Below are 22,508 nucleotides of genomic sequence, written 5' to 3'. Positions count from 1 at the left end.
AGAAAGCAGTCGGTTCCAACGGCATGAACATCCAACGCACAGCAGGTTCCAAGTTTCTTGTAATCATGCACCAAATAATCTAAATTTCTATGAAAACTTACGGGAAACTACTAAACACGATCAAAGATGACGATAGAGAACGTGCGAAACGTCGAACGCAAGATTGAATTCGAAGATATTAGAATGGATATGATTCTTTGTTCAAACGACCGCACGCGTCCCATCCGCCATCTTTGAACTGCGCAGATGGCGCGACGCTCGACGGCGAACAGCTGAGTTGCGAGTGGAATATCTGCGCGAGCAGAGTGCTCGGCAAGCAGTTCTGTTCTCCGTGCCCGACCGGACCTGTACTCGGCAGTAAACAGCTGGCGACGCGATGCGTCAGAGCAAAATGTCGAACGGGATTGCGCCAAGCTAGTTGCCCCCCTACCTTCTCTCTGGCACGGTGCAAGAGCTTCGAAACAGTGGACGTTCACGGGCAAGCGTTTGGCGCACTCGCGGTGAAAATTCGGCAGCGACGCGAAGCACACAAGTGTCAGTAACAGTATCGAAGCCCGGGACACGGGAAATAAAGAAGCAGACGAGAAAACCCGCGGCGAAAGTGGAGTTTCTTTGTTTCGTGCAACGTTCTTTGCGCATAGGTTTCCGTACGTGTGGCGCAGCGTTGTTTGTTGTGGTCGGTACGTCACTCTCGGCGTACATACGACTCGTCGCGATATAAAACGAAGATCCTGGCGTTCTGGATGATCTCGCGTCGTACCATTTTGTGCACGGAATACATCGACGGCCGTGTTGTGCTTCGTCTCGAGTCCAAGCAACGTACCAATCAGCTCGGAGAAAGGATCGCTGGCCTTTCGTGTACGCGCGAGTGCTTTGTTTTGACGAGCAGCTGATCCGGGACTAACTCGTTTATCGCGTCGACGAGTTCTCCATCGCTGCAACGGTGATTCGTTTCGAAACAGTTTAATCGTGTTCCGCGTACGGTCGCGTACACGACGTTGTTCGTCGGTGCTGTCTCGTAAACTGTGTTTAAAGGGATCACCGAGCCGTGGCAAGCGAGACTCCGTTACATCACGGAAAACCGCGGACGCAATCGATCGATGCTTTCGGGAGCAACAGTGCAACCTATACCGTGAACCTTCCTCGATGACAGACGGACCAACGACGTTGTCAAGAATTGTTACTCCGTGATATACGAGCCATAGTCGGAGTTTGTTAAACGTACAGAGACATCTTCGGAGCGTGTCAGTGAATGTTTTCGTTTCCAAGGGAATCTACGTTCCCCATTCGTTCTCGTCACCGACTTCCGGCCGGACCAAAAATTCTTCAGTGCCGTCCTGTAAATAACGATCGCGCAGATCGTACCTCGCTCGACCTATAGTTTATCAACCCGGCCGACTCGAGCTCTTTAAAAAGACTGTACAACAGCTTCCCTATCGAAGGCTGTGGAACTTTTCTCTTAGTTACCGATGATCTCGTGATATATACCTACTTCCTCTTTTATTTTTTTCACTTCAATCTCAACGAATCTCCGTTACGTTCGTGTACAGCCGGAATTAAAATTCATCGTTGCGTTATACGTGTACACGGTGTACACGGATATACAAACGCGCGTCGTTTCTCGAGAGATCTTTTCTGTCCGCGTTTCGCTTGTTTTCTTTTGGTTCGCGCGCGATCACCCGATCCGTGCGATACTTTCTGAAGAAGGGCTACACGAGCACGGTCGTACAGAAGGTCTCGAACCCGGCGAGAGTCCCGGTGAATCGACAACGACGAACGGATTCGTGGCCGTGATCGATGTGGCATAAACCCGAGGGGGCCGTACTCGCGAGCGGTGGGAAACGTGGGGTACGGCCCCGATCGAGCTGACTGCAGGAGTCGACCTGAGGTGACAGAGGTCTTCTTCGGACGTGAAGAGCAGGATAAGCATCGCCGAATGCCAGTGGAGTCCTTTAGGCGGGCTGGCCGTTTCATCCTTGTTGTCGGACTGGAAGGAGCTTGACCGGCTCGAAAATGCTGTACATTTTCCACGTGGACACGGGCACCACCATCACCTTCGACATCAAGTTGGCTCTGCAGACGTAAGTTTTTATTTATGTTCGTTTAAAATTTATTTCAGGGAACAGATTTCCCGTTTTTCGCATTTTCTCATATATTCCAGCCTTTACTCTAGAATTTTAACAAATAATTAATAGAACTATATTGCACGCCATGTTTCTCAAAGTGGAGAAGGCGCGACACCCTAATTGGGCGTCTCAGTATACAGAGGAGACGCAAAAGAAAGCTTTTAATATATATAATTCAACGCATAAGCAAAATATATTTTTTCATATTATCTTAAGTTATGTTTGTATTAATTACTGAAAGGAGCAAACTACCGTGGTCGAGAACTGCAATAAAAGCATGGTTATTCAGACTAATGAAGAATTTAATTTTATGTTTGTTTGGTCTTTGCGTGAATTTTCAGAGCGTGGCATAGTCGAGCGTCGGTCTCTCCAGTTTCATTATTTACATTTATGATTTTCTCTCTGTTTACTATTTACTCTTGATTCAGCGATTGATTTGTAAATATTTATGTTATCAATATGTACAGCGCGATGAGCGAACCCGTGCTTTGAAATATTCCGGAATAAGGTAGACGAATTGTTGCAGATTGTTTTTTCAAGCGCCGGTAGGGACAGGGATGAAATCCTTTTTTTGTTTTAGTTTCATATTTATTCGAGCTACTATAGAAATTGGAAAATACGATTACTCGAATTTACTTATTATTTTTTACGCTTCAGAGTAAGCAAAAGTAAATCGCAGAATATGTATACATGTAAATCAGTTGAAAATACGTAACACTTTATTTTTCTTTCTTGATGTTTCAATTCCGTATTTCTGTCAGAGGCATACGAATAAATTGTGGATTTCCAAATGCTCTTTCTATGACCTAACCTGGTTTCGATTTATTGTCTCAATTCTTACTAGTTCTCGGGAGAGCAACTTGTTGTGGCTTATTGTGTACAGTATGTTTCAAAATATGTGGTACTAGCAGTAGCCGGATTATTTATATATTTATTATCGTAAATGTCGATGAATATTTATTCATCGATATCCCACAGTTGCGTATAAAGCAGAGAGCCGGTAATTCGTAATTAAAAATGTTTTTAGCAAAATTATGGAGGGACATTTTTGCTTACCGGAAAAAGTTATCGAAGCGTTAAAAAAAGTTCGGAATTAAATTCAAGCTACCGTCAATCTACGTTCCTGCGCCCTCTGTTTTTTTACAGTTCCCTGATTAACGAAGTAAACAACCTAAAAACCGAGTTGTATTTTATCGAACAACCTTATCCAGTAACTATTTGCACAAACAAAATAGGAACCTGTTGAGAGTTATGAAGTGAATAGGTACCCCATGTATATTAAAAACTTCCTCGTAAACAAAAGTTGGCAGGAAAAGCTAATGGAGGCGAAAATTCTTATACTTAAGTGTTAGGAAGAAAGGTTAAACGTTAGGAATAAATCGTTGTACGCTGGCCTTACTGGTTATCTTTTTATTCGATCAAAGCATTTGCAAGAAAAATTCACCCTTTTTTCCATTATATTTGCAAATCCCTGTACATTATTTTCCGTTAGCTCTGTTTCCTTCGCGCGGTACATCGTGATAACTGCTCCACTATTTTCAAGTCCATTCCTCTTCCACATCCTGCAACATACGTTAGACCTCTTTCATTCATTTCCTTTAACCACACGAAGCAAACGCAGAATATCGAATAATTGCCTGGCCGCGATGCTTTTGAATATTCATTTCTCATCGAAGAATAGCGACAGCTTTTACCCATCGTTTGTTCGCTCGAACAGAAACGACGTAACGTCGTATTCGAGCTCGTAAATTTTCAAAGAGCTTCCTTTTCGTGTTTCGTCGAATGTAGGGCAAGCATACGCACGCCGCGTTACACACAGATTTAATCAGCTGTTCTGTTATCCCTTTGCGGCACGGTGGTGCGTTCAGTGCATATAATTGCAATAAATAAGCGTGCAATCAAAATTTGTGCAAACTAATTTTCTACTAAACTGTGATCAACGAATATTTACCTAAACCAACGTATAGGAACTCAGCCACGACTTTTAAATTGGCGCATAAATTTATATAGTTATTTAACATACTATACATATATCTAGATAAGAATTTTTCTCGTATCTGGCTTAGCCCGCGATCTTCACGGAAGAAAATCTTTCTATCTTGCCTTTTGTACGAGTTGGCATCGCTCACGCGTTTCCTAGTTTTTTTCTCTCTCTGTTCCCCGTGGCCGTTGGTATTATTTATGATATCGTATAGGCGCGTTCGATATTATTCCCAGATTAGATTCCCTCGTTAAACTCCACCGATGATTATCAGACTTGGTCGCTCGGTTCTCTACATGGAAATTCATTTCTTCTCGCGTAAGAACGGTAAATACATTCGTTTGTCCAGACATTGATGACGTTTAACGAAATCCATTTTCCTCTAATTTTTTTACTATAGTATTTAAGGTCTTAGCTCGAGATAAAAATTGCCACGCTTTCGAGCGATTGGGAACGGGAGTAGAGGACACCGAGAGCGAGTGAGATAATTATAGACGGATGAAACAATCGTAATCTGCGTCTCAAAACTGAACGGAAAGTACTTGTAAACAAAATAGGTCCACGAACCTTTTATTCTTTGATTGTCCACGTTATAGCTAATGCTATACTTGAGAATTTTGACGTGTAAATGCGTGTTAGAACGAATGCCAAGAAACTGTATCAACAAGCTCGTCTGACCTTCTCCTGTCACAGACTCTTGAAGAATAGTAGAGACGCGCGTACAACGTACACGGTGCAATTACAAAGCAATCGAAACCACGAATTGACGTGGGTAGTGCAACCCATTGGATACTGAATTATTATTATTTCAGAATTGAGTTTATTTTCATTTAATATATTCAATTTTACCGTACACCATAAATGTTGCAATTAATATTTTTATTGTTTCGTTTATGTAATCATTGATTAAACGAGCGTTAAAGTGGCGTCCCGACCTGTTCGTTAATTTATGTATAAAATTACGTAGTCATTTGCCTCGTTCGGTTTTAGTCCCAACGCGATTTTTCCCTCTTGAGATAGACGGTGCAATTATTCTCTTGACCGACCGTCGATGATCGTCCGTGTGATTGGTCGCCGTTTGTCATTTAGCAACTCGCACATATCGCGAACAACGACACGGCGTGGAAGTGCCAAGGATCCCCCGAAGGTGAACAAATTGCAAAACCATCTACATATTTATCTATCGCGGACGAACGTGGGCAAACGCCATGCTTCTTGTTGTGGCTTTTCTTTCCGTTGCTGCAGGCTCGTGACAAGGGAGGGGCAGAAGGGCCCAAGCATATAGGGGTTCGTGATATTTGAGCCCCCTTTCACCGAATTTTCAGCACTGGAGAGCGTGTGAACTTCACCTCACAAAAATACGAAACCTCGTTTTAAAGAATATCTGAAATCTAAAACAATTGAAATAAAATCTGTTCTATCGTTACAACGCGTTAGACATTTATCCACGCTGTGTAATAAAGTGAAGATGGTGTCAAACCACAAGGAGCATTGCTCGGGGTGGCAGAGTAGCCAAGCCCAGGCCTGGTTGAAACGACAAAGGTATACTGCGGAGCAGGTGACAACGAAAATAGTAATGAAATCGGCGCGTCGAACGTGGGCGGCCATTGGCTTGTGTCACACACGAGTCTGACCCCGCGGGCAAACTCGGCCAAGTCCTTAATACATGATGCAAACGCTGAGTCGCTGAAAACTCTACGCGGCTCGAAACCGATCGCTCCGGTCCACTTTTCCGCGACGTTGACGCTTACGAAACTCTGTCTAGAATTTTTGTCCGTTGTTGTTCGCACCCCGAATCGATCGCAGTTTTGCTTTGCATTCGAATTCTAGTTGAGTCTTCCACTGTATAGTATAGTTTATTTTTTTTGGAGATTGGTTCTTCATTATTATTTAATAGAGCCAACGTTTGGTTCGATTCGCCTATATTTTGTGTATAACTGGCAACAGTTCTGAGTCCCCCATTGTGCAAATACATTTTGCGTTGAAATACGTGACCAGGACAAATAGATCGATGGCAGAGTCCGTTGCAATAACGGTTGACGAAGTCGAGAAAAGACTAGTCTGTACAACGAAACAGGGGAGCATTTTTCGACGAAATTTCTGGAGGGTGTATCCGATACAGATATGTAGTTCGTATTGGCAAAGTTTTCTAATATACTCCAGACAATGTTTTGTTTGTCGAAGAACCGAGCAACGTTGGTAACATATAATCTGAGCGTCCATAAAAGCCGGAGATCTATTACAGGTCGTATTCTATCTATTATAGATCTATGCAAGGAACCTTTTGTCTCCCATGCTGCAGATTACCGTAGCCTACTTCGCCTTTTCTACCACTTCTGAAATTACCGATGATTTTACTCTCTTAACGTTCGTACGTATACTTCTGTTAGGCCATTGCTTTGTGGAAATAGTCGGGTAACCTGGGAATACATAATACAAACGTAACGGTACAGTCTTGTGTGCTCGAATATCCTTTTCGACGTCTGTTCCGACATTTCGCCAGCGTTCCAATTAGCTTCATCCCCTGATGACGCACTGATACGTATTAGAAGCCTCAAACAGTATCAGCGTTAAGAACAGGGGCCGTGAAAGCTTTTCAGATATCTTATTCGAGCGTAAGGGGTTAGCAAGCGTTGCTTCGATTGCTCGTTTGCTAGGTTACAGCGAACGCGTTTCATCGTTCCTACATTTTATTACGGGTTCACAGTCGCGTAAATATTTACTCGGAGACGCAAAGGATTATCGATAAACGTTGAGTAGTTGGGTGAGGCTGTAAAGCGGTTCAAACCTCGCCTTTTTCGATAAGAATGCATTCGATTACGCCGCGTTCTTTTGCGCCATTCCTGACCCAGCAATGTTCTTACAATTATTATTATTACGTCTCTAATACGCGAAGTGAACATGTTAAACAGAACGAAAGGAATAGATATTTGGTAAGAGTTGTACGAACTGATGGCACATCTTAACTTCTTGTCTTGTATCGGTATAAATTATGCTAGAGTTGTATTCGCCGTGCGTCGAGATGCATCAAATCGTTTTTATTCACTTTTCACTTCTCGGATATAGGCGTTTATGGTCGAGAAAATTCACGGTCTACGGATTAAGAGCAAAGTAGGTTGGAAGGGCACGAATTTCCGGAGGAAGGTCACCATTATCAGTGATGATAGTGATTTCATAAAGGAGGAAATGAGTAAAATTCGGTCGAAGCATTAGTTGTAATATATCAGATAATATCGCTTCTATTCATTTATCAACTTGAAACCACAGATTTGCAGCAGTTTGAAAATGTCATGTTACTGAATTCGTGGTTTCTGACGTAGCATTACGTCTTTTCGGTTAACTGCTCCATGATTTATAATTCAAAATTCTTACTCAACGGATCCACGGTCGACGTATTGTCAAAGTTGATAGTCGATGCATTTACCTTCGACGACGTAGTATAACGTTTTTTCGTGGCTGAAGTCGTGGACCTCTGGCGTAATATTACGTCGTTTTACGTTTAAAGCTAGAGGTCGATGACGTGGTAGTGCGAGTAAATAATTTTTACATCCGAAATCACTGGTTGATGCATTTGGCGCTACCGACGTAATATTACGTCTTCTCATAATTGATCGGGTATCGTTCGCTAATCAAATATTGAATTTTATTTCTATTGTATTACATCTTCCTTTAACGAATTTACAATTTACAGCGCATGACTAGTTTCGTCTCGCCTCGGTTGTTCGCGAGTGTTTGTTTTGTTTCCGAAGACGCGAAGGCAGAGAACATTCGCGAGCGGAAAGAGCATTTAAATACCCGTCACGAGGCCGACGTAAAAAAAAACACGTTCATAACGCCAGGCCTCGCAACGCAAGGTATACCAGGCGATAACTTAGTAAATACAGTGTTACGTTATTAGTAATAAAGTTAGCACAGTGCAATTAACGTCTATCAAAACTCCTTCCACCTCGACCGCCGCACTCTGTTCGTATTTCTAATGGATACGTTAATTGGAGTCTCGACCGACGAGTGATTCAGAAAACGGAATACGAGATTTTCCGATTTTTATCCTCGTTTTAACGTTCTCGCGGAACCTCGCTGCTTTCGGTTTTAGAGTAGCGCTGAAGCATCCGTGGGCTTAAAAAAGAAAAATAGAGAGAGGAGCGGGGCTCGAATAATTAGTGAAAAGTCGTAGAACGATCGTGTGTAAGCAGCGAAATTACGTCGTCGGTTACCTGCTTTTCATTTACGAAAACTGGTTTCTGTTGACGTTAAGAAAGAAACAAGCAGAACTTTCGTTCCGACCTGATATAACATAACGTATTTTCCGTAAACGGGAGCGGTGTTAACGGTACGGAGCGAGGAAAAGTCGGGGCGGAATGAGGTTAACGTGAATTAGGAAAATAAAACCGGTAGGCGTGCAACTATCGCCAATGAAGAAAACGATTTTGCAGCAGTACAGAATCGGTGTGTTCGTTCATTCCAGTCATTATTCGAGCCAAAGTGTGTTACGCTCGACGTACGTTCAAACGAGTAAACCAACCATTTTATGGATCCCGATGAAAAGAAAGTACACAGGACTTTAAATCTCAACGAGACTCCACTCGACCCGAACCTCCTTGCTCCATCTTGCTCCGTTGTGCATTTAAATTCAACGTCGAAAAATCCAAATACCGCTCCATCGAACGTTTCATTTAAATATCGATGATTGCACGTAATTATTTCTTGCGTGCAATGCAACTTGTTTGCGTCTCTGTTAAGGTTTATCCGAGAATCAATGTTGATTGGACACTTTTCTATTTTCTAATTGCTGCATTGAAAGCAATTCAATAGCTCCCCCCTCTCGTCTTTCGATTCACTTTGAATTCTACGTTTCGTTTAAAATTAATTACCGGCGAACAATATTAATGTCAAAGTTGATTCGAACGTCTATAGTAATTAAACGAGACACAGTCTATTTTTGTAGCTGCTGTTATTGCAAATTGGCGTGTACCTATAATTGGACCTCATGTTCGCTCTGCTTTGAGATTCTTGCTTAAACATTTTGTTAGATTGTCGTAAATATTCTATTATATTAGAATTAATTATAGTAATATCGTGGGAAATCCTAAAATAAAATATTTTCTATTTATGTGCTGTTTCTGTTGTTCCCACTGCACGAGGTTCTCCACTGCTTTCTTTATACTCTGCAAACATTTACAGCAGTATCTTCGTAGAAACGGTGAGATTTTCATTCTGCATTCATTACTTTGTATCTAACAAGAAATCAACGGACGAAGCTTACGCAACAACTTAATATTATCCAAGACTAACTGTACACAATTAGCTCAATTAAGGTGAATTGTGTCTCTGTCGAGGTTGATTCCAATGCCTACCTTAACAGTACACCGTTGTTCATATTTGTAACTATATAAGAGCCCATGGTAGTTAGTTAACTGAAACATCTTTTACTTTCAATTTTTAACTCGGTTTCCCACGCGAATGTCGTCTAATATTTGGTAAAATTTAAAATGTAACCACTGTTGGCACAGTTTATAAGTTTGCACTTTTATGCTGCAATTCTACCGTGTACCATAATTTGACCAAAATAAAGTTTGTCAAAAGTGTATTTACACAGTTCGAGAAACGTTTGCAATTTCATTTAGCAGTTAAACTGTTGTTGATTGATTCGTACAAATATTTAAAAGTATTCACTGTAAATTATTTCACGCGTTAACTATCGCGTCATGCATATATGTTTGACACTAATATTTTGGTTACAGCGATGTCATTTGTCGAGTCACGACATTCAAATAAGCATAACGCTATGTAGAGATTCATCGAGCGATTGAAACTTTAAAAAGTTCAAAATTTCCAAAAGTTTTGTAATTTTTCCGTTTCGAATAAAATTCGTAGAGATTCGATCGTTCTGGGGCCCAACAATGGCCGTGATGGCTTCGAGAGGCCATTTACTTTTGATCCATCTGTACCCTGTATCAAGGTTGTCGAGTTTCTCTCGAGGTTCAACCAGTAATTATTATCTACTTTTTAACTGTTACGTCTCATCTGAGAATTTCGAATCCTGTTTTAGGTAATTATTTACAATATTAACGACCTTACTGATTCCACTTACTTCATGGTACGTTGAAGAGGAAAGATTTGGCGTTCTAGAGCGACATACTTTTAATTACGAAGATAATATAATAGATCTTTCATTTAAGTTATCCTTTCTTATTATCTGATCGTCATTGTTTGAAAATTTTCTAAACCGAAGGTTCAGCTATTAGTTTGCATAATGAAAGTTCGATCGATGGTTCAAAGTCGTTGAAATCGATATGACCGCCAGTATCGTAAAAGATTACAGTAATTTCTGTCACGCTATCGCGATTTTTCATTCTGAAAGTGTCATAAAGTTATTCTTGCTATGTACTTCCTGGAATTGATGGTTCGAAGTCTCGTCATTATCTTCGACACGCGACAGTTTTATAGATTACTACGTAATGAGTTATCAAAAAACAAAAAAGTAACATTTTTATAGTTCGCTCTTCACCATTGCAAAACTACTTTAATCAGACCGATGATGTATTTAAACAAGTAACGATAAATGATATATTCAATCTCTACAGCCTTATAATTACGAAATAGAGAATAAATTTCTTACTTTGTAATCTGAAATGCCAGCAATTTCAAAGTGTGACGAGAATAAAGGGTGAAGATTGTAATATAGAAATTTTCCGTGTTTTACGACCAACAAGGAAAATTTTAAATCGAATAAAAATTAAGAATAAATTACTATACGTTGGTCTTATTAGTAACCAATCATTGGAATAAAATTTTGAAGATCGTGCAGATACCCAGGGGTTCCCTCGAACGAACGGATCCAAGATGGCGGACGTGATAGGGAAATGACGTTACGGTAGCCTCTTTTAGTTCGTCCTGTACGGTCAAGTGTGCCTCGCGTCGTGTTATGTCATGCACGTTCCGCAAAACAACTTCGAGCTCCTCCTAATGCGCATTACGCACGAGTGGAACCAACGGGTCCGGCGATCCCACGCGCGAAAAAGACGCCCGTCTCGCGAATACCACGACAATATTTGTGCATTAAGATACCGGCGTCGCGGCGGTCAGCGACCCCGTTCGTCGCCGGCAATTAACGATGCGTGTCGATTCAACGTGGCGCCCTCGCCTCGTTGCTTTTATTTTCGCGCCCGCGCATAATTACAAACTAACCGCTAAATCGCGGAAGAGTAAATACGCCGCGGAGTAATCGCGATTTGTTCTCGGGGTTTTCCCCTCCCTGCCGATTTCAGCCTCTGAACATCGCGTCTAACGGTCGCGTTTACGTTTACGTTTACTGTTATCCGTATTTTGCAAACTCCAATCGAACTCCTTGCATACACATCGTTCGAACTCTGTTGCGTAATGTAAAAGAAAGAATAGAATACCGACGGTTCATTACTCAGTATCGAATCGTTAGTAATCGTCGATCCCAACGAATGAATAAAAAATTACCAAAGTTAAAGTCGGTCAAACTGTAGTCACGTCTAACGCGAAGCTCACTAGTTCAGCCCTGTCGCGTATGCGATACTTGAAACTGAAATAGAAATTGTAATTTTGTTGATAAAATTAAATTTACGTAACTGAATCATTTTGAACAGAGCAATTAATTATTCTAAATTGATTTGAGGTTCTGAGCTTGGGAAAAATCGAATTAGAGCGGTTTAAGAACCCTCTATAAAGACTTATATTTAATAATCGTCCTCGCGTCGCCATTTGTCGCTGGCTCGTGAAACTCGTAATTGCTGGAGTTTTATTTTCACTCGTTCGAGAAAGAATAGTATGTTCATAGCGCATACAGGTCACCGTGGTCGGCATGAATTTTATTGGCGACCTCTTGAAACGTTCTTAATTCTCGTCTCGCTCGGAACACGGTGACCATAAATTGCGCGTAAAAGGAATTGGAACGGTGCGCGCGAGTAGTCATCAACACCCTCGGCAAGGTTAAATAACGGATAAGGAGAGCTCTTTGTCCGAGTCGAGGACGACGTGAGACGCATCGCGTATTACGGGGTCTTCTACTCTGGTACATTAGAAACTGTTATTTGTTTGCGAATTTCTGATAGTCGATACTTCCCTTACCTATACGTATCTCGAGAAAACGAAACTTTGTCAGTGAAACATCTTCGAAAAATTCTTACGATACGCGTTTTACGAAAAGTAGTGTCTGCACGTTTAAAGAGACAAAAGAGAAATATTTAATATTATCGAAATGACGCCAGAGAAAAGAAACATTCGGTTGCAACAGCGGCCATTAAGATAAAACTTCGCGAAGATTGCTACATTGGCGCCCTAAGCTTTTATGGAGGCCAGGGAAAAGTAGTTTCTCTCGAAACGCCATTAAAGTTGGACACCGCGACGCACGACAGTTCTATTTGTGCAAGCAACTGTGTATATTGTTAGTAAGTTTCCCACTGAATGTCAACGATTAAATTAATCGCGTCGTTTATTAAATGAAAATACACTCATCTTTGCTTCTGGAATGGGGGTGAATTTTAGATAATAAATTATGCACACCTTTACTGCGTGAAACTTTAAATTCGAAATTAAATATGCAAAGTTGATACACCAAATTGCATTTAAGAACGCATTTATAGTTGTGTTTAACTTGATCGAAACTAAAATAGAGATTTGATAATTTTATCGAATTTTGTATTAATAGAATTATTTAGCCGGGAACCCACGGTACTTTATTTATGGCTTCGCTGCGTATTATGCACACTGGCGTGTTCATAAATTTCGTTCCCTCTTTGTTACGCTTCACGCTTCGCGAGCTTGTTGCGAATATTTTGTTGGCCGTCTCGATGGATATCTACGCGGAGTAAGATATCGTCCCATTGGTCAGAGTCTCTGGACCGAGCTGTGACAACTTTTCAGCCCAGGCAAGCGAAATTTGATCGCCGGGTATCTCCCGTTAGCGAGATGGAAATTATCATGGCACGGGTAGAGGTAGAAGCGACGGTGATAACTTCTCAGGTAATACTCTAATTACCACGTTTCAGCTTGCAACGTTATTCTCTTTTGTCTAGTCAAATTATGCTCAGCTTCTCGTATCACGCGCTCGAAATTACAGTAAAACCTCGATACATGCAACTATACGAGTACTCTATACAAGAATACTTATTTTATTAAGCCTTCGACTTTGGGATTAAATTATATACAACCTGAGGACCAAGGAAAATCAATGAAAAGTCTAAATTCATGTTCAAACGTTTGCACACGTTCGACAACGAATGGGGATTGTCGAATGTTTGCAGCTATCCGAAGTTGCTTTTAACCATGACTCAATATAGGTCGATCGATTAAAATTTTAATGCATTCAAACGTATGCATTCGTCTGAAGATGATTTTGTACTCAAGATCGAAAAAGCAGAGGAAACTTTGTGTTTACCTTAAATTTGGGTGTTTCTTCGCATCTTTATTTCTATAAATTTTGTGATCGTAATAATAACGTTGGAAGCGAGTCGTAACATTGTGCAATAGCACACTTTCGTAAAAGCGTACACTTTCGTTCACGCGTTACACGAAGCTGTTTTGTTGCTTGAAGTTATTAACAGGGAAGAAGCCGTTAGCGAGTCAATCATAAGGAAAAGAAAATTATTTATGGCGTTCAATGCTGACTCGGAAGCACTGATTTCCATCGTGCGATTTTCCGTTAATTCTACCGATGTGGTACTAGTTTTTGCAACTAAATTGCCACCCCACAATTTCTCCCATGACTTGCTTGATTAGCTCCGTCGTAAATCTTGCTAAGTTATGAACATCTGTTCTCGACGAGCATTGACACAGATTTCGCGATTAACGCACTTGACCGTCAAACCCTTCGAATTGACAATCGAAAACATACCCGCGATTTGTCACAGAACTTTCACACTTAAAATACAAAAGCCTATCTAGACTTATTTTCTTCAACGCCCGATCCTGAAAATCAATTTCTTTTTTAGCTTCTCGGTGAAAAATGTGTCTCGGTCGTTGCTGACAACTGGATTACTCTATCGCGGCGTGTAATTTGTAGCAAAATTACGGGGGCGTGTCTCGTTTTTGTCGCGGACTGTATGGCGGTTCTATCGCGATCGTTTGTCACGGTTCGCGTCGTCGCAGTCGAGTCGCTTGGAAGTAAATAGAGAGGAATAGAGAGTAATTTTTGAGATCGAAAGTAGGCTCGCGATCCACTCTGACCGACGTCGCTCGTTTTTCGTCGTTTTTTCGCCCCTGACGTATTCCTTTCCGCGCGAATTACGGAAACGCATCATCCGGCAATTATCTTAGCGCTGCGAGCGCCTTAACGAAAACCAGGTCGTCGCGCAGAAACGATGTCGCCTACCGCGCCCGCTTTTCCTAAACAACGTTTCCAGCGTTCTCTGAAAGAGCGGATCCCGCGCTAGATTCTCTCCGATCCGGCCACGCAGAAGTCTTCCAAGTTTCCCCAATTACTACAACTTTTCTTGGCTCGCCCAAGAATACCGGGGATGTCTGATACAGGTAGAGATAATCTTGACCTTAATCGCGGCATCGACGACGCTGAAGCTGTACAACTGGCCGGGTTTGTTGCACAATTTATTATGTACTAGGACACCGGGGAGCTTTAAATGGCTCGTTCGAGCGTAGAATCCTGTCGAGGACTTAGCCGTTTGTTGTCTAACCGTTTGTTCTCTGAAATATTGCTGTGTTAATCCTCCGCGCGATCTCAATTCCGTTTGATCGCGAAGTGTTCCGCGATCGAACAACGTTAAAAATTCAACGACGCACCGAGAGAATCTACACGATAAAGTAATACTAAATGGTGAATAATGGACTCGGATCATTAAGTATTTATTTGGATTTATAAAGCACTCTATGGTGTATTCGCTATTTTATAGTTGTTAACAGCAGTCTTAAAACTAGTTTTATATTTGAAACATTAATTTAGCGTTTCACCTTGGACACAAGACGATCGAGGAGTGTATGTATGGGAATAGGTGGTTGGTCGAGCGCTTGTGAGAAGGACAGGTTGAGCGTAACCCTCTCCCGGCGAGCGCGGGAACTATCGCCACATTATAGATTCTAATTTACGGATGTCTTTACAAATGAGACATGAATGGCGTTCACGAATGAATCTGCCAATTTTAATCGAGGGTCTAATATATTATCATTGTTATTATGGTTGTTTTGTACTAATTTGTTTGTGCTTTTGCGCAGTGTCTCCCAGCTGAATGAAGCGATCGAGCGAGAATGCGGCGTGCACTCGGCGCACCAGGTGCTCCTGATGAGCGGAGGCGAGAGCCTGGAACTGAACACGCGTGTGTGCTCCTACTCGGCTGGAACCGACACGAATCCGATCTATTTGTTCAACAAGGCTGCCATTGAGAGTCACCAACCACCCGCGCCGAGCATAGATTATGGTTCCGGTGAGTGACGAGCTTCTTCACCTGTGAATTTCCACAACCCATCGCGGTCCGCTGGCTTTCCTCCCGTTTCCTGTCGAACGCTCTGAATTCGTGAAGACGAAAACTAAATTCACCTGTTTTATTTTACCGCGGAACGAAGATGCTCCGCCCGCGTGAAAATCGATCACGGAGCGTCGCCTGCGGCTCGAAATAGAGTCGAACACGCCGAAAATGGCGTTGAATGGCGGAGAGTCGACTCGATGATTAAGGTTCTCGCCACGTGTTCTTGCAGGATCGAAGGCGCCGCGTATTCTTTGTACGGGAATCAAGGAGAATATTTACTCATTGTTGCCCGTTCGTGGCAACCGTTGCCTTCGTTTCAGTTTTTTGTTTTTCTTTCTAAACGTAGAAACAGATTCATCGCTTTGTCACTGAAATTAAGTAGAATTTAGAGTGACAAAGAATTGTATACACTCTCACTCGTATTCGTACAATATAATGGTGATTCGTCGTAAATGGCAAGAAACTTGTTTCTTACGAATCGAGTCGTTGGTATGAATCCATTTGTTCATACACTGAGATATTCAAAGGTTTAAATTATATATAAAACTTGTCAGTAGTTGATACACGTTGGACAGTACAGGATGGGTTTCCGTTTGGAGAAAAAAATCCACATATTATTAATTTGCATACCATTATCATATTATTATACCTCTATATCGGTTTTATAATTGACCATTACTAGTCCGTTAATAATAAAAAACTTTGCAACTAGAAAAGTAACACAGTGTAATGAACAACATTCGGTGAACGAATAACCAGTGGAGATTAATTGTGGTACATATAAAAAGAAAGTCGTGTTTGACTTCTGCGCGTTCGGTTTCCTTTGATCCCTTACATTAATTTAGATATTCATGTATTCCATTATACAACCTAGAAATTCATCAAAATATTCATAAATCCGGAGTAAGTTTCCTCTGCGATCCACTTCGGAGATGCATTTCCGATAGTGTATATAGAGTGATTTAGAAGGAGGTCAATAATTACTGGCTTTCGTTGCTACGAATTAATACTAGGGACTCTCTCGAGCAAAAACTGTAACTGGAAATACGAACTCCCGGAACTCTGGTCCTGAATAGGAAGCGTATTTGTAGACTTGAAATATTTCGAATAATTAGTTGAGAGTCCTATATGTTCGCGAACTAAAAATACACTCGCGAGACCGAATAAAAAAATGATGGATGGGACAAGGTCGCTAAACGGTTGGGGGACATTTGCTTCGTTACGGCTCGGTAAATTCGAAATGACCATTCCCCGCGTCGATATTCGCATATTCGTTGGAGCGTACTGTTGCGTGCACGACCGAAAGAATATCTGTGGACGTTGGTGTCGTTAACAATAGAGGACCCGTTCTCGGTGACAGTGGCTGGCTTCGTTAACCGAGAATCGTGCCGGAAGGACGGCAGCTAATAACGATCCTAATCGGTGAGCGGTCGCGAGCATACAAAGAAAAAAGGAGTCAGATGATATCAGTGCGATGATAGCGATACTCGTGCGACAGGGAGGCTACCTTCGAAGGTGGCCTTTGTGCGAGGCGACCGTGTGGCTTGCAGTACCGTAAACAGTCACAATGGCAAACCTCTTCTCGTTTGGCTATATTTCGTCAGCGTGTAACGGTCGTGTCGCGTCGCTAAAGTCCGTTTGTCCTCTCGCGAACATCGCAACGAGTCCTCCGAAACTATCAGATCGTCAGCCAGGTGGGAAACCGATACTCGGAAGTGGCCATTTTCGATACTCTTCCGAAAAGAAAAGAATGTCTACGTACAGATTTTGTGGTAACGTTACATCGCGGAGAATTTAACGCTGTTCGTTTAAAAGGACGATAATAATATCTGGGTTAATTACTGTACGTCCGCGATGGGGACTGAAATAGTCTTATCGCTCGTAAAATGCATTTCCTGATAGCGATGCTATTAATCGTTAGTTTACGCGATACGAAATCTCGTTCAATAACGAAATGACCTTTATTAAAAATTTTTATCCGCGAGTCTGAACTTCTGTCCGGGATGAGGCTTTCCAGTGGATCGAGTCGTACTGGGTCAGACGTTATGGTCGGCCTTCGCGAGGTATAATTAAATACTCGCTGTGTACCACATTCCCTTCGACTGTTTTTAAATACTTGAACGTAATGATATTTTCGTTCGTTCGTATCTTGAAATCGCGTTGAAGATATGATCAAAACCACTGTCGATAGCCATCGGACAGACTCGAAATTGTTTCTTATTCTTGCGATGTACAGCGATACACGAACAACGCGAAGAAATTGAAGATTAAAGAATATGTTTTATAAAATCGACGCTTTTCAAGAACAGTGAATTAAATTACGTACAAATTAAAGAAAAAAACATTTTGTTTTCAATATCAATGTTGAAAAATTGAGTGTTAGCCAAGAAATAGCGTTTATTCGAACCATGGTCGTGTGCGGCGTCGATGGAATCGTGTCAGCGACGTTTTTCCTCGACATCTTGAACGCGACGACGCGCGTCTCGACGCGTTCGGACGCGCCATTGGGAGGCTCGATGGCTGCGAGGCTGAGCCGATGTACTAACCGTGCAATTTCCATACCGTTACGCCGTTAAATGCAGCCCGTACATTCGGTTCGTTATTATGCCTTTCGATCGTGTGTTACGTCGATTACGGTACTGAGCTACGATTTCACTATGCGCATAATCCTCGTTGTAAACGCGAGTTTCACGCTGCAAATCTGACGCGTTACGAGCCGTGTGTCCGGAGACATTTTCTCGAAACCGGGGATTCGGAACTGGAATCGTCGGCACTACCCTCTGGCTGCTTCGATTCTCTGGCTCCCTTTGTGTTTCAGGGCCCCCTTTGTCTGGATTCTCTGTTTTCTTAATCCATCGAGGACTAGGTCGCCGCGGAATTAAACTAGTTACTCAAGGCCAGTGGCAGGACCGCGTTAATTGACCTATTCGTGTCTTCTATTATTCAACCGCGAAGATTATCAAAATATCCATAAAATAATTCCCGAAAGTCTATATATTTACTGTTATTATCAACTTGTGCACTTTGAATATTATTATATCAATGAAATCTTTGTTATGACGTGTTTCTAAAATTAATAATAAATTTGATTTATTTTCTTAAATAAAAAGCTTTGAAACGTATGGACCGATTCTCATAAAATAGTTTCAGTCGTACGAAACGGATCTTGAGAATACTTTCGCGAAGGTTTCGTCCACGTTAACGTTGAACTAATAACTTTGCTCGAGGAAATACCATCCACGCAGGCGAGGCTGCGGGCGAGATTTAATAATAAATAAAACTCGTAAAATTAATAATCTGGTTTTAGAGTATACCCTACGGTCCGAAAGTTTCGTGCATCTTCGATCTTCAGATAAATTAAACTTTTTAATAATTGGATTACCGTAGGGTTAACTAACCGCTCAAGGTCGCTGGAATTATCCCCGCCATGTTGATTGGCCAGCTGCCACTCTATTTCTCATCTACTTGCGCCATATCTGTACGCGAAGAGCCAGATGATTAATCGCTTCGTATCCGAAGTGAAATGTACGTGAAGTAACTCGTCTGACTTTTGAGCGTTCGCCTCCTTTAACTCGTTGCATTAATTCAAATATTCATGTATTTCATTATTCAAACGAGGAGTTCGTCAAAATGGTCGTAAACCGTCTCGAAAATCTTGCTAATACCAGAGACACATTTCTCATCTTGACGACGCGAAATACAATTATACTGTTACACGTTTTTGTTTTGTCCATTGAGGATGGATCAATATGTTAGAAACGAATTCAATTTGCCACGATTAATAAGCAAAATCCGGATAGGAAAAGCGCGTAAACCTGTCGCGAACTGAATGAAATGTGTTTATTAATCGCTTTATTTACCCGACACCCGTAACCACGGTCATCGGTGTTACGTGATCCAGAGTGACTAATACAATTTCAACACGAAGATCGAGCTATTTAATACAAATATAAAGTATGAAATATCTCGCGAAGTTTAACGTTTCCAATAGTCGTATCTCGATATTTTTATATACGGAACGACGAGAAGAATCGATTTATGCAAAACAAGTAGTCCTTGACAGGGGGATTCAACTTCTTTTTTTCTCTGTGAATTTGTTGTGTCTCGATTTAGAAAAGAGCGACGAATTGTTCCGGTTTCGAAAATACATAAATTTCAGAGAGCAAATCAGAAACGAATATTCGAGTTGGTGTAACGGGAAGTAAAAAATCTCCGAAACGTTGTCTAGAAATAACGATATCCTAAGGATACATATTGTCCATAAATTAGTTATGGTAAAAAATTGTTTTATACAAAATATTCACTTTTATCTCGTGGCTTGGATCATCGATATCAAGGTGAACTTGAATCTTTTAAATGGAATCTCCTTGTTATAGTTTAAAAAAAAAAAAACGAATTTAATTGCTCAGAATTAATTCCGAGTCTTTGCATGGCATTTAAAAAAATGTTGGAAACGGAGTCACCGATGAGTCGAGCGATCGAAAGGGTTGAAACCGGACCAGGGGTGTAGAAACGAGAACCGACGAAAACCTGAAAGGATGACATCTCGACCACGCGACTCTATCGATTCTTTTCATCGTTTTCGTCTCTTTCTATCCGCTCGGTTCGTCCTCTTCGCCTCGAGTTTCATGCGGTAATTCACGTTCCTCGACGCGTACCGGTAATGCGACCGCAGACCACACGTACCCGTTGCGATGCACCTCGCATTGACCGTTTCCACCAGCTCCCGATGAAGTAACGATCAAGTTCCCTCTTATCCGCCAGCACTTTCGATTTTCCTCGCGAAACGTGCTCGCCGCGAGCGTCGCCGACCGATCGAGAACGCTCGGTTTTCTCGAAACGAACATTTTATCGTCTTCGTTTATGCAACGGTATTTTTCACGAGTTATTTTTGCAGACATCTCCGCGCGACAATCGTTTTAAATTCCGCGTCCTTCGTTTGTTGACTGGCTTCCTGACGCTTCCGATCGACGGCATTGTTATTTCCGTATTCGACGTAGCCTCTGGATTCTTCTTCGATCGCTATAGTTTTCTATATTTTATTGCACCTTTTTTGCATAGTCCATTATTCAAAATACATTTTTTAATTATTTAAATGGAGATATTCAATCGAGACTGTGCTGAAACAAATTTTAAATTCGATTGTAAAAGCCACAATAAATACTCGATGCTCCTTAGCGAGGAAATATTACCGAATAGTGACAGATTAACAAAATCTAAAGATAAATAATATTCTCTCGCGTGTATTGCGTGTAACCGTTACAAGTATTTTAACAAAATAACCCTAAAGACTAACGTTGTTGCGACACTTTCAGTACTCGCCAACAGAGGGCTACGGTCGACCTTCCTCTCTTGCAAGTGTTTGACCGACCCACCTATTCGCACATATACACTCTTCGACAGAACACAGTTGGAATTTAGTATTTAATTACAACAGAAATCGAACCTAAAGATAAATAATATTGCATGCATCGTGCGTAGCGGTTACGAGTATTTTCTCAAGGACCACGAGAATGAAAAATTCGTGTCACCAGCATCCGGTCGCGATCAGCCGCGCGGATATAAATTAATTTGCCGATTACGGTGTTCGCGTTAATATTTACGTAACGATAGTGCGCGGTGAAACCCTTGACACGGCCGAGTAGCAAAAAATTACTAAACAATCTCGTCGCGATACGGCGACGACGACGCGACGCTCGTCATTTTTTCATCTTCGCGGCTCGTTTAGATCGTTTTTATCGTTTCCGTCGTAAAAGCGCGATCGTAGCGCGCAGCAGGCCTTTTCCTCTCTCGACAATTTAGCGGGTCGCGAAAGAAGAGGCAGACAAGCGTCGCGTTAATCGTCCGTCTCATTCTTATCGTGCCTTTCTTGCTCCATTTCGAGGGACGATCGTCGACGATGAAGTCGTCTACGGACGAATCGTAGACGCAACAAGACTTTGACCCGCGTGAATGAGCCTCGTGATCAACTTCGACCTGATTCTTTTATCCGACGGATAACGATCTGCCTCTCATTGGGAGCCTTGTGTCCAGTTTGCTTGGACGACGCGATGCCTTGGATTGGCGGCTCCGTCAATTTCGAGGCGGAAACTGGGTCACTCGCAGCGCCGTTTTCTAAGCAAAATTGGTTAATCGAGGAGACGCGCGTGCCACGATGCTACCATAGGGTCTTGTGAAATAGGTGCTAGTCGAAGCTAGGGCAAACGGGAATCGGAGCTATCTCAAATTTTCAACTTGTTCCAAGAGCTGTCTGTTTGGACCTAAAACTGGGTCAACTTTGTACGTCGTTGTGTAAGCATAATTGGTTAATCAATGGAGATGCATTGTAGCTATTGGGTTGCCTGAAATCAGTATCGGCATAGAAGCTGCAGAAACGGGGAGGTATTCGAGATTTCCATGTTCTTTTAAGGCTGATGTTTCTATTTAAACATCAACTTAAACAACACATTCTTTGTTCTTCGTTTTCAAATTAAGTTTCGTAAGGTTTTCGATTCTGAGTTTGATTCATCGGTAAGATAACCCTAGTCGATCGAGCACTTGTGAGAGAGCTAAGAGCGTAGCCCTCTAATGACGAATGCTAGAACTGTCGCCACAACGTTAGTCTTTTTAGGGTATTTCTGTATAATCGAATTTACAATTTGTTTTAGTACAATGTCGATTAAACATCTCCACTTACATAATTAGAAAATTTACTTGATCCAATCGTTAAATAATGAACTATAAAGGCACAAAAATATAAAATATTCATAGATAGAATATTATTTTCAGAATTAGTAGTCAGTAGGGAAATAAAAATATTTATTTCACGGGTGTAATATAATCGTTGGACGCTGTTATGCATTGTGCTCGATTTATTAAAGCGACGGAGATTTCTTCCGTGGTTGGGCGAACGCTCGTGGGTGTATGGCAGTTGTAGGACAGAGAAGAATACGTGTCTGCATAGGACCAATATAGATA

The 22,508-nt window shown here is 41.7% G+C and overlaps 1 protein-coding gene across 4 annotated transcripts in view; it reads left to right on the top strand.

Annotated features, from left to right (window-relative positions):
- Positions 1 to 311: 311 nt before the first annotated feature.
- Atg17 (autophagy-related 17) overlaps positions 312 to 22,508 on the top strand; it is a 63,539-nt gene continuing 41,342 nt past the window's right edge. For 2 of the 4 annotated variants that reach the window (XM_076778282.1, XM_076778281.1), the window contains exons 1-2: positions 312 to 2,081; positions 15,301 to 15,509. In XM_076778282.1, coding sequence (XP_076634397.1) covers positions 2,014 to 2,081; positions 15,301 to 15,509 — 277 coding nt within the window. In that variant the 5' untranslated portion in view covers positions 312 to 2,013. The remainder of the gene's footprint in view (positions 2,082 to 15,300; positions 15,510 to 22,508) is intronic. The other 2 variants (XM_076778284.1, XM_076778283.1) reach the window with 1 other exon arrangement.

This window comes from Colletes latitarsis, chromosome 11, assembly GCF_051014445.1.
Source record: "Colletes latitarsis isolate SP2378_abdomen chromosome 11, iyColLati1, whole genome shotgun sequence".
NCBI classification, from domain to species: Eukaryota; Metazoa; Arthropoda; class Insecta; order Hymenoptera; family Colletidae; genus Colletes; species Colletes latitarsis.
The sequence above is the reverse complement of the archived record's forward strand: the minus strand, read 5'-3'. Positions and strand labels throughout refer to the sequence as shown.